Raw genomic sequence first — 14,201 nt, 5'->3', positions numbered from 1 at the left:
GGAGTGCCAGTAAGAATTAGTCATGACTCAAAGTAAAGGAACGTTCAAAGGCTCCATCTGACTGGCTTCTAGAGTCTTTAACCTAATCTTGACCTTTTCTTTTTTTAAACTATTTCATTTTCTATCTTTTCCCCATTTCATATCTTAAATGTCCATATTGCCAAACCCCAAAATGTAGGACGTGTGGGCTAATACATGACTGACGAGAGGGTAGAGTATTTAAAATTAGGGCTATTTTAAAAAATCCAGTTCTTAGGATAATCATGGTCATAAATTAGTACTTGCAGATTTATAAAAGGGGGTTCTTCTAGAAGGAAACTCAAACAATTTCCCTTAAACTCCAATTGTGGAGAGATGTTAGCAAAACACAGGCTCCCATCTTGATCTAAGCTCAGCCTCGTGCTTAATAAATATTTGCTGAGTCACCCACATGCTAGAGCAGGCCCTGCAATATGATCAGGGATCACTGGAGATTTGGTACTTTGGTCAGATCTCATTTAACCCATATCTTAGCATCTCATACTGGTGAAATTGGATTTTAAAAATTAGGAGAAATTTTGAATACGTGAATGCATAATTTGCAGAAGAGTTTTGGATGTGTACTATATATGGAGAGGAAATTCAGAATTTTATGCATTTTTTCCTGGTGATAATGAGATTGGGTGGTCAGTAAATGCATATATGTGAGCCTTAAACTTTGCTTTCTGTTGTTTTTTAAGACACCACATGACGATCTCTTTTTTTCATGTGCTGCTTGTAAGTGATGAATTGATGAAGGTGGGAGGAAGCTGGTGGGCTTGGGCATTACTGCAAAGGACTATCTATAAGTGACAGCTCTGCCTGGAGAGCTTTGCTTTTTCTTCTTACAATCTTTCCTTCTATCAAAGATAATGCTGATTAGAAGTATTGTTATTATTCACCAATCCCCGTCCGATGCCAGGGGGTAAGCCACCACCAGCATTCAGATCCCTTCTCTCCACATTTATTTTTTTATTTATTTATATTTATTTATTTATTTTTCTCTCCACATTTATTACCTATCTCATCCATTTCATCTTTTGCTCTCTCTTCCTGAAGAGCTGAGCTCTTACCTGAACTAAATCCCACTTAACCTGCATGACCACTCTTAGCCTGCAGCAGCTGGGGCTCGAGGCAGCTGAGCACCGTTCTGAGAACTGGTTCCCAGATGTGCTCCTGGGCAGGGTTAGAAAAGGCACTGCATTGGCAGAGCCTCACCTCCAGATCCTTTCACTCATGAGTCAGCTGTTTATTGAGTGCTTGCTGTGTGTCATACCTGGGAGACTCTGAGGAAAGAGAACAGACACAGCAGTTCCCATCTTCGTGGATATTCCATATCCTGCTCCCTCAGTTTGGGGGCCTGTCTTTTCCTCTTTTAGGCCCAGGCTCTTCCTTTCTTCCAGCTAGAAGTCTAGGTCAAGGACCTAATAAACTCATACCTTCTAAAGACTAAGCTACTGAGGATGCTTCTTCTCCTGGAGGAGATTGTATCTGAACTGAATATAAAGTTTCAATCCAAAGTAATCTGTAACGACCCTTGCAATAGTAATGTGGAAGGCATTCCTGGTGTCCAGGAAGTCCTATCACATGCCAGAGGCCTGCCCATCAAGGCCTGGTGGGAGGGGGTAGGAACTAGAATGGTATCACCGCGAGCTCCCATTAAATTGAATACCTCTATGAACAATTCTATGTACCAAGTTCTTTTTCTACAGTGTTTTATTTAAAAATTATTTTATTTCAAATTTTAAAAATTTACATTAGTTTAAATATTTTAAATTTAATTTAAATATAATTTAAATCTTTGCGAAGCCCTGTGAGAAACAGGTACCTGTTACGCTAAATGTGTTTTATCAAGGAGAAAGTGGAGGCTTATGGAGAGGATGAAAAACTGGAAGCACGAATTCAGGAGTTGGTGATCCTGGAAAGGGAAGTGCTGCTGAAGCATAAGTGACAAATATGTCTTCAATGCATTTTCAGGAGATATATAGGGAAACTACAGCTTGGGGATATTTAATCCATTTAGCATGAATACTTGTTTAAAAAAGGTTACCCAATTTATATTTCTGTCTCTCTAAACTTGGGAAACCTCTGGCTAACGAGAGGTTCTAAAATCCTTTTCTTAATTACATTTTCCCATACAGCATAACTGAGGGTTGGCTTAATTTCAGTTCTTTTGGAGCTCTTGAAAGCAGACATAATCAGATAAGCATCAGATTATTAGATTAATGTAGCTCATTAGAATTGCCTCAAGGGAAAATCCTCTATCTTTTGTGATTCTACTGCATGGATAGAATTTCACCATCATTACATAATGTGAAACCCTTTTTTGTAGAGCAAACTTAATCACAGATTGCCAGAACTGGGAATTTAAAAAGGATGTAGAATAAGATCTGAATGAAGACCTCGAAGAATTGAAGTTCACAATAATTATTAGATTAGAGACACCTGTTTCAAATGGTAGACCCTAATTTCATTTTGCTTTGTTTTCACATTTTAAACTTCTTGGATTATGTCATAGTCCTTTGGGGGAAGTCCATCATAAAGAATGAAAAAAATAAGTGAACTATAGGTAGACATAGCCAAATTTATCCCGAGAACCTATTTGTCTTTTAACAAGGCACTTGCCTGGGGATACTTCTCTTTTTTCTTGATGTAAAAAGACATGGATAATATAAAGTAATCTCACAGGGTAAAGATGGATAATGGCTCCATCATGTGGCTTATTCCAATTTTTTATATTTGCCACTTCTGTCTCTTGGAAGGCATCCACATGATTTAAATGGGAATACAATATGAATATCATTTACTCTAAAATTCATACCTGTGGTTCTGATTCTAAATTGATTTTGAAAGGATGAGCCTTTCCATCTTCAGATACCTGTGGAGACCATAGGCGAGTTTCTCCCCTGTAAATAAAAGAAATTTTGTAAACTCCAAATTCTAATGATACTTCCAGTTTTAGTATACTCTAATCTCCCATAGCATTTATGAGAATTTTATCAAACCTTGATAATTTAAGCAAAAGCAATACTCCTTGCTCAATTATTCTGTATTCTCCCAACTAATTAGTTTTTTTTGGTACTTTTGGGGAAACTCGAATGAATAAACATTGCACGGGGGACTCCTATACACTGAAGTTTGTGTCCCCCTCCCCACCAAGTTCTGAAGCTGCAACTCTACCCCTCAATGTATTTGGAGGTGAGGTCTCTGGGAGGTAATTAGGATTAGATTAGGTCCTGAGGGTGGAGCTGTCATGATAGGATTAATGTCCTTATATAAAAGGAAGAGATAGGAGATCTTGGTCTCTGTGTCCATACACCAAGAAAAGGCCAAGTGAGGAAATAATCTGGAACCTAACCATGCTGGAACCCTGATCTCAGACTTTCAGCCTCCAGGACTGTGAGAAATAAATTTTTGTTTAAGCCACTCAGTCTATGGTATTTTTGTTATAGGAGCCCAAACTGACTAAGGCAAAGACATTGCACAGTCTCGGTAATACCTGCAGGGAACAGCCCAGGAGAGGAAGATTCTGGAAGCAGACTCCCTAGGTTTCCTCTGTTTCCTTCCTATCCTACCCAGGCCACCACAGGAGTGGTGAGTGGTTTGCCAGAGGGATTTGCTGTTGGCATCAAGGAAATGAGCTTTAGTCAATCTCATGTCCTTCTCATGTATCTGTTTGGGACCATGAGCTTCTAAAGGACTGTGCACTTGGCAGGAACCCTAGTTATACAGAAATAGGGAAAGAGTCCATTTTACTCCTGAAATGGTAGATTGGCTGATTGATTGTGCCTTCTGAACCACAGCCATTATTTTCACAATTCTGTTTCAGATCAGGGTTATGATGGCAAAGGATCAGTTTCAATTTCCTAATATATTCATATATATAATATATATTTATATATATATATTAAGGTCTCATTTCTAACACTTTTACTGCATGTGCACTCTTATACACCTTGTCAGATTCTTCTGGACTGAATTCTGTACAAAACAGCCAATGGCATACAGGGTATTAGCCACCAATTTTCAATATGATCATGTTTTGGCAAATCAAGAAATTCTTTTAAGAGACTCTTTAAATTCCATTCCATTCTCTACCACATTTAAAACAGCAGTACCAGTAGCTATGCTGTGCAGTGTTTCTGTGGCCAGTAACTTTAGTGGTTCTATTTTCATAGTCACTTAATAGGAAAAAGAATTCTTTTAGCTTCTTTGCTTATGCTGACATTCCAGGGAATCCTTTTCAGAAATAGTTTGTTAACAATTACTAGATTGGCAGGCATTTGTGAAAAGCAGACCAAAGTGGTCAATACATTAAAAAAAAAAAAAAAAAAAAAAAAGAAACAGTCAAAATCCTGGTTCCTGTGACATTCCTTCTTACTGGGAGGATAAAATCATTTATAGTTCTGGTTTAGGTTCTCCTGCAAAACAGATCACATTTTTAACACCATTAATTAAAGAGCACCTGTCAATTTTGAGACACAGCTGGTGTGCTGCTGCTTTAATCCTGTCCTGTGCATCAGCATGAGTCATGGACTCTGTACCAAAGCCATCAATAGCCAGGATGACATCTCCAGGACACAGGTTGGCAGCTGCTGCCTTGCTTCCTGGAGTAATCTGGAAGAAATCATGGCATCATTTAAAAACCAACATTCTGCAATATCTTGAATTTTGTGCCTGAAATTTGTATTTCAGTTTGGTAACACTTTAAATGTTTCACTGGGCAGGGAATTTTAAATCTTACTTAAAATAACTCTTCTAAGACATCTTCCTTAACACCCTGTTTGAATCATATTTTCTTTGCTTTAAACAAAATAATTTGTTCTTTAGGTTTTTTTCACCCATAACTCTCTATTTGGGAGTACAATTTCACACCAAATTTAGGGAGCTTTTATATTTGAATTGAAACTACTGTAGCATCCCTGTAAGTAATGATCTTTAAAATTCACATGAAGGAGCATCTAGGATGTAGAAAGCTGGAAAGAGACTTACTCTTGCAGTAATAAGAGCCATATAATATACAAAATTATAACTTTTCATGAACGATTCAGAGAGCTGAAGCTTCAGGGCAACCAACTAAGCCTGGATCAAAGGAAAGACAGGTGCCTCCAAGGAAAGCCAAGATGTAAGCAACTTGTATTACTTGTATCAGAGCACAGAGGAAGATGGGGGGCACCATTCTAGCCATAAAGAAGAATTCAGCTAAAATGATGACAAAATAGTAAAGTTTACATTGAGAGTCTAGAGCCCCTGGGCATTGTAAACACAAGAAAAGTTTATTTTCACACACAGCCTCTTCTCCATGAATGAAAAACAGATTGAACAAATAAAAAGCAACTAACAAGACACTAAATTGTAATTAAACCTTATCAGAAATTCCATTAAATGTAAATGGTCTAACCACATCATATTCTGTGTTTTAACAGAGATTGTCAAACTAGGTTAAAAAAACAAAAACAAAACCAAGATCCAATTTTATGCTGTCTACATGAAACCCACATGGATTTCTTTTCTTTTCTTTTCTTTTCTTTCCTTTCCTTTCCTTTCCTTTCCTTTCCTTTCCTTTCCTTTCCTTTCCTTTCCTTTCCTTTCCTTTCCTTTCCTTTCCTTTCCTTTCTTTCTTTCTTTCTTTCTTTCTTTCTTTCTTTCTTTCTTTCTTTCTTTCTTTCTTTCTTTCTTTCTTTCTTTCTTTCTTTCTTTCTTTCTTTTTTTGTTGACAAGGTATGTGGGGGGATGAAAGGAATACTTAAGAATATTGGAAACATAGTTATTAAATGTTTAAAAATACTTAAGAATATGGGAAACATATAGCTATGAAATGTTTAAAAGAAAAAATGTGAAATTATTAATTACTATGTTGAGTATCCAGTTTTTGATTGCTATACCTACTCCTAATTTTTCTGGGTAAATCTCAATTATTTACAACTGCCTAATTGTCCTTACCTGGTCTTACCTTCCCTACACCATCTTACACTATTCCTGCTGCCCTCAACCCACTGTGCTGTAACTATTTCAATTTCCTTCCAGTTCCTCAAACAGACCAAGTGTATACCCTCACCCTCTTCACGGTTCTACATGTTATTTTGGCCTGAAATGTTTCCCCTACTCTTCACCCAGTTGCTCCTCCTCATCCTTTAGGTCTAGACTTAAATGTCACATTTTCAAAGAGACTTCCCCAAACATCTGGAGTAGCTTCTCCAGACCCTCTACCATTATTTTCCCACCATTACATTTTGTTCATTTCCTTCCTGAAGACAAGTTGTACTTGTTAATTTACTTGTGTGTTGTTTGTCTTTGCAAGTAGACTGGAAGTTCTTGAGGATATGTATAGTATTATGTATATTTCTAATGTGTAGGAGCGTATATTCCAGTGTTTGGAATTAATGGATAACTGACAATAAAAGAAAAGGTTATTTAAAGCAGAGCTCATGAAAGAAAAAGAGCTAGTCCGTACATATTCAAAGATTATAGCTATTAATCAATGCATCATTGTTACATTTGCAAGTTCCAACTGTTTAGAGCAAAAGAATGCACAGGACTTGACTTAAACCTCAAACTGCTTCAGGAATAAACTAGATTGTTCCCGATATTTTACTTGAGGATCAGTCATTCAATCCTTTTTTTTCTATTTACTTAATTGATCTAGCTATCAATTCTATTTAACTTTGTGGCTCCAAGGGATAGCCATGATTCATAGAAGTTAATAAAATTGTGAAGGTAATAAATTCTTACATGTCTGAGACCTTCAGTCTCATCACTAAAATGTTTATTGTACTCACTTCATTTCTGTGATCATCTCATTGTAGTGATCATGATTATTTTTCAATAAGAACCGTTGATAGAAGCTTAGTGAAGACAATGGGGATTATTATATCCCAGACTTTGGAGGTATTTCATAGCTGTTTTCCATTTGGAAATTCTCCCAGACCCAGAACTGTTAGGAGAATAAAAGTTTCCATCCCCATGTGACTTGCAGGGATAAAAATAATCTTAAACTTTTAATTTTCTCTAGCTATAGTTTGTCAAAATCAGTACTATCTTTAAACTTTTGAGACCAGAAGTCTTTTCTTTGAATTAAAAAATAAGAAAGAATGGCTATGTGTTTGTTTTTTAAAGCTTCACATAGTTTTTCTAATATACTTACATAGATTTGTTATATAATGTTCAATCTTGATTTAGAAAAGCCTAACATTATTTTTTAGGTCTGGTTGGGATAAGTGGAAGGCAGGATTATGTGTGTATCTGTCTATATAAATTTTAAACTGAGACATCTGGTGTGTGTTGAACCTCAATACTGAACATTACTAAGTTTCACTGAGTATTAATACGTAAGTATTAACACTGTTTTATATTTACTCCAAATATCATATTTGTAAATATGCACTTTCCAATAACTTTGACCATCACAACAACTTTAAGACAGAGTGGACAAAGAAGACTATTTTTCAGAGGAGGATAAACGTCCAAGTAACCTGTGGCTTCCTACTAAGATGGGAACAGCTGTTTGGTTATATCAGCAGTGGTTTAAGAAGTCAAATAAGAAAGACGGTTGATGGTGATGCCAGAACCCACTTCTGACTTTGCATTCAACCTAGTGATTGATGTTTTGGGATCTCTATGGGGGGAGTTGATAAGAAAAAAAAAAGGATGGAGAAGAGAGGGATGGGAGAGAGGGAGAACACATGGTCCTCTCACTTTTAGTTCTTTAGTTCAACTAGGCTAGTGATGAGAAAATGACCATTAAATTGGCCCGGTTTTAGCAAGTAAAACTATCTTTTTAGACATAAAAGTATGTTATTTTCCAGCATTACATTATAGTATTACTTTATTATATTATTACTTTATGTTATTGCTCATAGTTTATTATTAACATTTCCCCCTAAAACAGGAGAAGAGAGAACTAAAATGAAGCAAAGAGTTTCTCAATGGATTATTTATTATTAGGTTCATTACAGTCTCAAATATCAAATGCATTAGAGAAATCATTGAAAATAGTACTGCCATCAGTCATGTAGCACATGTTTTCAAACTTGTCTAATTAGAAGAATCGCCTGGGGTCCTTGTTGGACATAAAGACTCCCATTCCACTCCAGATGCTTGGAATCACAAATCATAAGCTCTAGGAAAGGAACTAGGGAATTTAAGTTTTAACAAGTGCCTTGGATGTTCCTTATTATTCATATCAACCTATTATATAGGTCCTTTTGGAAAAAACTAATTTAAATCGCAGATAAAGCAGCTATAGTATTCTACTTACTATAGGAAACATAAGGGAAACACAAGATATGGCCCTGGTGAGGCTTTTAAAAAAAGATTTACTTATTTATCTATTTATTTGTTTGAGAGAGAGGGCAGGAGGAGGGGCAGAAGGAGAAGGCAAGAGAGGATCTCAAGTAGACTCCCTGCTGAGCATGGAGCCCGATGTGGGGCTTGGCTCAATTTCAAGACCCTGAGATTATGACCTGAGCTGAAATCAAGAGTCGGACACTTGACTGACTCAGCCACCCATGCATCCCCTCTGGTGAGACCTTTATGTTAAGAATAAAAGCGAGATAGTTATGGACAAGACAAGTATACACTGAAGGACTATGCTGTGGGCCATGGACCAAAATAGTGAGAAAGCTCATTCAGTTGTTCTCTGTTGCCTACCAATAAACTCCATTGCCCCACTGTATTCTGGATTTCTAGGCCCATACTTCATACCAGTTACATCAGAACCTCTGCAAGTAGCACCTGGTCATGGATGTTTCATAAGTTATCTGGATGGATCTAATGTGCAGCCAGGGTTGAGAACCATTGTGGTATTGTTATTATTACCCGCATTGTATTACTGAGGACCGTTATCTCACTGAATTCTCAAGACATTCTTTTAAGATGAGAAAACCGATGCTCTCAGAGTATAAGAAACTGGCTTAGGCTCACACATCCAGTAAAAATTTGCAATTCCTCATAGGGCTAACTCTGTTGTTCAAACTCTTCCACTATTCTACAAGGACACTCCTGCAGGTTCATCTCTGCCCTGACTCCTCCTATCTCTTCTGCCATGCTTTTCTCATGGAATCCTGAACAGGATGTGTCATGGTAGTTTATGTACATATATGTCCCTTCTCTTCTCATATTGGAGCATCTCAGGGAGTACAAACCTATTAAGTTATCATTGTATCCCCCAAAGTGCCTTCCACATACAGTACATTCTGCACTTCAGAGATATTTGTGGGACATAGGACTGTTATGAACATATGACCCAGCATCTCCATTCAGCTATATCTTTGGTAGAATTAAAATTAAATAGGTTTTCCCATCAACCTTCCTACTACACTTGAATCCTGGTAAAGGATTGCATTCACCTGTGAAGACTTCTTTCTAAAAAGTCGAATTTCAAATTGTTTATAGTAAAGTAAAATATTTTTCTATGCTCAAGCCTGCAAAAGTTAAGACTATAGTAAAGTTTTCTATATTGATACCCAAGTCCATGTAGTGTTCTCAGTTACAGTGATGTTGGCTCCGAGTGTGCTCTGAATAGGAAGGAGGGAGGAAGAAGGGGAGGAGGCTTTGAGTGGGAAAGGACACACCAGCATCAGATGTATATAATAATCTTACGTCATACACACAAAAGAAACTTGTACTTTATTCCAAATTGGACCATTTGTGAAAACAAACCATCTGTAACTTGGCTGTGATAGTAGATCCACCTTCTGGGTGGTCCAAACGCTTAAAAAAGAGACTCCTTAGAATCTTCTTGCCAGAAAAAGAAAAGCTGCTCACTTAGAGATGTGAACCTCAGATTTATTCTGTGAAAAGCAGAGGCCAGTTATATACGGTGTTTGCAGTAACAACCCTTTCACATCCACGAGCCAAGTTTATATTGCACAAAGGATAGCACACCTATTGCCTAGAAACTATTTTCCTACAAAATATGTATATCACAATGCATTGCTAATTTTTTTTGAGAATGTCTGGTGTTTGGTTTACCTTACTTCTGATGTCTTTTATGATACAAATTCACCCAGCTGATTAATTGTATTGTAAATTATTTCTAGGGTGGAGACCCTTTGTCCTAATTTTGTGAATTGTAATTTCAATTGCTGGAGAGAGTTAATTTGTAAACCCTTCCCCCAACTCTGGTGGAGTAGAGACCCATTGCCTAGGATCATTTGCATTTGCAAAGTGTGAGGTAGGTACGGAAGGTGATAGCTTGTAGGAAGGAAGACAAAAATTTATTTGACTTGAGAAATGTATCTCATTTATAGGAATTTTTGTGTGGTAATAAGTGCAGGCATTGGTTTCTTTATTCTTTGCATATATAAGAACTTATCTAAAACAGATTAATTAATAAGAAAGCAATTCTCACTTTTGTCTTGGAGAATATCTTTGAGGATATACTCTGCACCAATTATGGCAATAGTTACATTTAAGGGATCCCTGGGTGGCGCAGTGGTTTAGCGCCTGCCTTTGGCCCAGGGCGCGATCCTGGAGACCCGGGATCGAATCCCACGTCAGGCTCCCGGTGCATGGAGCCTGCTTCTCCCTCTGCCTGTGTCTCTGCCTTTCTCTCTCTCTCTCTGTGACTATCATAAATAAATAAAAATTAAAAAAAAAAAGAGTTCCTGCATGCAATTTGTGGGATACAGATGTATTCAAACATCTGTGGTACAAGGCATGATGTAAAAAGAGGTTGTAGGCAAGAGCTATGGTAACCAAGTGGATGAAATGCTTATTATGAGTAGAAGGCTAGGGGAGTGGTGTTTGATTGAGTTTCCTTAGAGAGAGGACAGTGAGGTAGGGCAGAGGGGAAATCTCTGGAGAAAAATGATAGCAGCTGTGAACAGATAGAGGAATCATAAGTTGTCCAGAGTAGTGACATGACTACCTAATCTAGGGGAAGAAGAGAGAGGAAATGAAGTTGGAAACTTGAGTTTGGAAGGGAGTGAAGGCCGTGAATGTGCTCAGAGAACACGTATTTTATTCTCTCTAAACTGGCATTGCATTGAAGGGTTTCTAAGAATGAGGAGGATACAACCTAGCATTTCCTGAAGATGGCTGGTCAGACAAATGCAGAGTGAATTGGAGAGAGGAGACAAAGACCTAGGTGTGAATTTATGGAAGCTTGAATAAGGACAGAGGTAAGGGAAAAGGCAAGTGGTAGATCCTAAGGACAAAGAATCAATAGAACCAGGGGATGATGAAGTGGATGGCGCAAAACATCTATTTGGAAAGATCTGTACAATAAACTGTTTTGTTTTTGTTCATTTGTTTGTTCTACATGTGCAGACTTTAGAATGCAGCCTGCAGAGGCAAGTAGAACTAGTGTCAAGTTCTGTCCCACCATTTGTGATCTTCAGCAGGTTGGTGAAACTCTTGAAGCCTCATCTCTCATCTGCAAAAAGAATAGTAGTAACTACTCTTACAGGATTATTGTGAAGTTTAAGTGAGTTAGTATAAAGGGCTAAGAGATGTGCATGGCAAGCATCGAAGTACAATAATACACATAAGATCTTATTCACTACCATTTAATAAAATACAAAAATTATAAAAGTAATAAAATTTTACCATTTTATTACAACACTGATAATTAGTTTCATGTAATATCTTTTACTCTTCTTACAAGTGATTTTTACTGTTCTTATGATTTCAGTGGGAACATTCTCAATTAGGTTTTCACTAAGGCAAAAAGGTTGAAGTGAATAAGCTTTCATTTATTCAACATACATCTGCTATGTGCGTGGTTTGGGGAACACTTGGAATAGAAAATAGTTGAATTTAACCTGCTATTCTTAAGTTAAATTAATTGAAATTAAATGAGATAATCATTTATAGTCATGCATTGTTATTGAAAATAACAAAATGAAGGATACAAATTAGTAATGAATTAGAAATTCAAAAAAGAATTGGTTTCCCAGATAATAATTGTCATATCAAATACATTTGCCAATAGCTCCTGTAGTTCAACTGGGATATATAAGCACTGCTTTAAAATAAACATTGTTTGTAATGTCAACAACTCAACATTTCAAACATAGGATTAATCATATTGACATGTTACATAGTAATAGCAAGATATTTCTTTTATAAATCACTTAAAAGGTTTTGGTGACAAAATTATTTCTTTAGGATTTACTAGAAATGTGATTTATCCTTTGTTAGGATTCAACAGTGTATTTTCCTTTAATCTAAACAAATGAAAACTATACTTCAGAAACTTTAAAAATATTTCTTAGTAGAGATAATGGAAACTGTTTTGGTTGGTAGTTCCATAAAAGGCATTCATTGCTTGGCCCAGATCACTAAACCATTTTCTGCTAAATTTACTTAGGAACAATTTGGGGGGTATGTTAAGTTTTCATGTCTCATACAAAAACACATGTCAGATGTGTTTATATGTTTTTGAAAAATGTAAAACAAAGCTTGAAATGTTCCATGGTATGTGTATGTGTGGCACATGCTTTGAGATATTTACGAAAAGACATTGGTTCCCAAATCTCATAGATATATAAGTAGAACAGAATTTAAAAGATATTACCTTGTTCAAAAATCTATATGAGTAAATCCAATTACAAGGCATACATTTATAAAATACAACATAAGAAGTAAGGAACGAAAGAAAACATAAGAAAAGTATAATATTCTGAAAGTTTTTGCTTTTAGATGTGCTTAAAAATGCCTTTTAGTGGTAACAAATAATTTTCTAGTAAGACAAACACTTGTGTTAGAAAAAAATCAACTAGACCAACTAGAAATTTCCTAACAGGCCAGAAATCCCTAAATTTCCCTTTTCTTTCTTTTCTTTTTTTTTATTTTTATCTTTCTTTTTTTTTTTTTTCTAATTAGACAATACTCTGGGGGAATATTAAGTAAGGCAAACTTGACTCTGACAGTCAAGTATTACTTTTCAAAGTCATTAGGCTGACCGGTGACTTTCCATCAGGTAAACTAAACTATCTGCTCGCATTTTCTTTGTAGTTTGAGTTATAGGAGAGGATTCCTAAGCCAAATTCCCAGCTTTGGAGACTTTTTTTTTTTTTTTCCCAAAATGCTTGGAAACCTAGGAAAACACATTAGTAATAGTTTCCCGGTCTGGGCTGATAGGAGCGGCCCCAAGTCGGCCGGCCCGGCTGCGCCCTGAGCTCCCCCTCGCCGCAGCTCCGTGCGCAGGTGAAGCGCGCTCAGGTGCGCATCTAGGTCCCAGGAACCCCCCAACCCCCGCCGAGGTCGACCACTCCTCCCTCCTCCCGGCCCTCATTTCTTTTGTTCCAGAAAGGACCCCGGGGTGGCTGGGGCTGAGGGCAGAAGCCCCCACCCTAGCCTCCTCTGGGCCGAGGCGCAGTCGCGCTGTCAGTGCACCCCTCCTGGGCAGTTGCTGGGGACCCAGGGCTGCGGACGGAGAGCCCTGGAGCGGACTTGGTGAAGTCTCGGAACACCGCTCTGCATCCCCAGCTTCGGCTCGCCAGGTGGCTGCCGCCCCGCAAGCTCTGAGCCGGTGCCGGGGGACCGACCCAGCGCAGCGCACCCGGGGCTCGCGGGCCACCTCGGATCCCGGGGGACCCGCGCGCGCCAGCGCCCCGCCCCGCAGCCGAAGAACGGAAAGCACCTACCCTGGTGATGACCAAAGGCTGGTTGAAGTCTATGCCCCCCGAGAGCCTGAAGCCCCAGGGCGCGGGGCCCGGGAGGACCACGTTCTGCGGCATGGTGCTCTTGGCGCGGCCCGGAGCCGGAGCGAGCGCCTGGGGCTCCCCGAGCGGGGCGCAGCGAGGGGCGGCCCTGCCCGCGCCCAGGGTCCCCGAGCCGGACGGCCGCTCGGCTCCCCAGAAAGTGCCCTCGCCCCGAGCGCGGCCGGGGAGCTTTATCCCCGCTCCCGAGTGACGTCACCCGCCTGCCCTCCTCCCCACCCCCTCCCACCAAGGAGAGCTCCAACTTTGGAAGAAAGAGCCGCGCCAGGCCCGCGGGAGTTTGCAGCCGAGCCCGGGCTGGGTGCAGCCTCCGACCTCCGGGCGGCGGCCCTGGAGGAGGCTTCGGGTTGCAACGTCCCCTGGTCTCCTAAAGGGGCACCTGTCCTCCTGCTTCTCTCCTGGCGGCTCAGCGGCGCGCTCCGTGCAAAGCTCAACGCACTTAAACCACAGCTTCTCTGCTGCCCGTTAAAAGAAAACCCAAAGCCTCCTAAATGCAGCTGGTTATTTAGCAATTTT

General features: G+C 39.0%; 1 protein-coding gene across 3 annotated transcripts in view; it reads right to left on the bottom strand.

The window, feature by feature from the left end:
* The window catches only part of PDLIM3 (PDZ and LIM domain 3), a 30,150-nt gene extending 16,328 nt beyond the window's left edge, over positions 1 to 13,822 (bottom strand). For 2 of the 3 annotated variants that reach the window (XM_038560371.1, XM_038560372.1), the window contains exons 1-3: positions 13,611 to 13,820; positions 4,484 to 4,635; positions 2,840 to 2,924 (exon numbers count right to left, since the gene is read on the bottom strand). In XM_038560371.1, the coding sequence (XP_038416299.1) occupies positions 2,840 to 2,924; positions 4,484 to 4,635; positions 13,611 to 13,703 (330 nt within the window). In that variant the 5' untranslated portion in view covers positions 13,704 to 13,820. Of the gene's footprint in view, positions 1 to 2,839; positions 2,925 to 4,483; positions 4,636 to 13,610 lie in introns of all 3 variants that reach the window. The other variant, XM_038560370.1, reaches the window with a different exon arrangement.
* Between the last annotated feature and the right edge of the window lie 379 nt (positions 13,823 to 14,201).

The sequence above is a fragment of the Canis lupus genome, chromosome 16, assembly GCF_011100685.1.
Source record: "Canis lupus familiaris isolate Mischka breed German Shepherd chromosome 16, alternate assembly UU_Cfam_GSD_1.0, whole genome shotgun sequence".
In the NCBI taxonomy this organism is placed as follows: Eukaryota; Metazoa; Chordata; class Mammalia; order Carnivora; family Canidae; genus Canis; species Canis lupus.
This window is presented reverse-complemented; position numbering and strand designations above follow the sequence as displayed.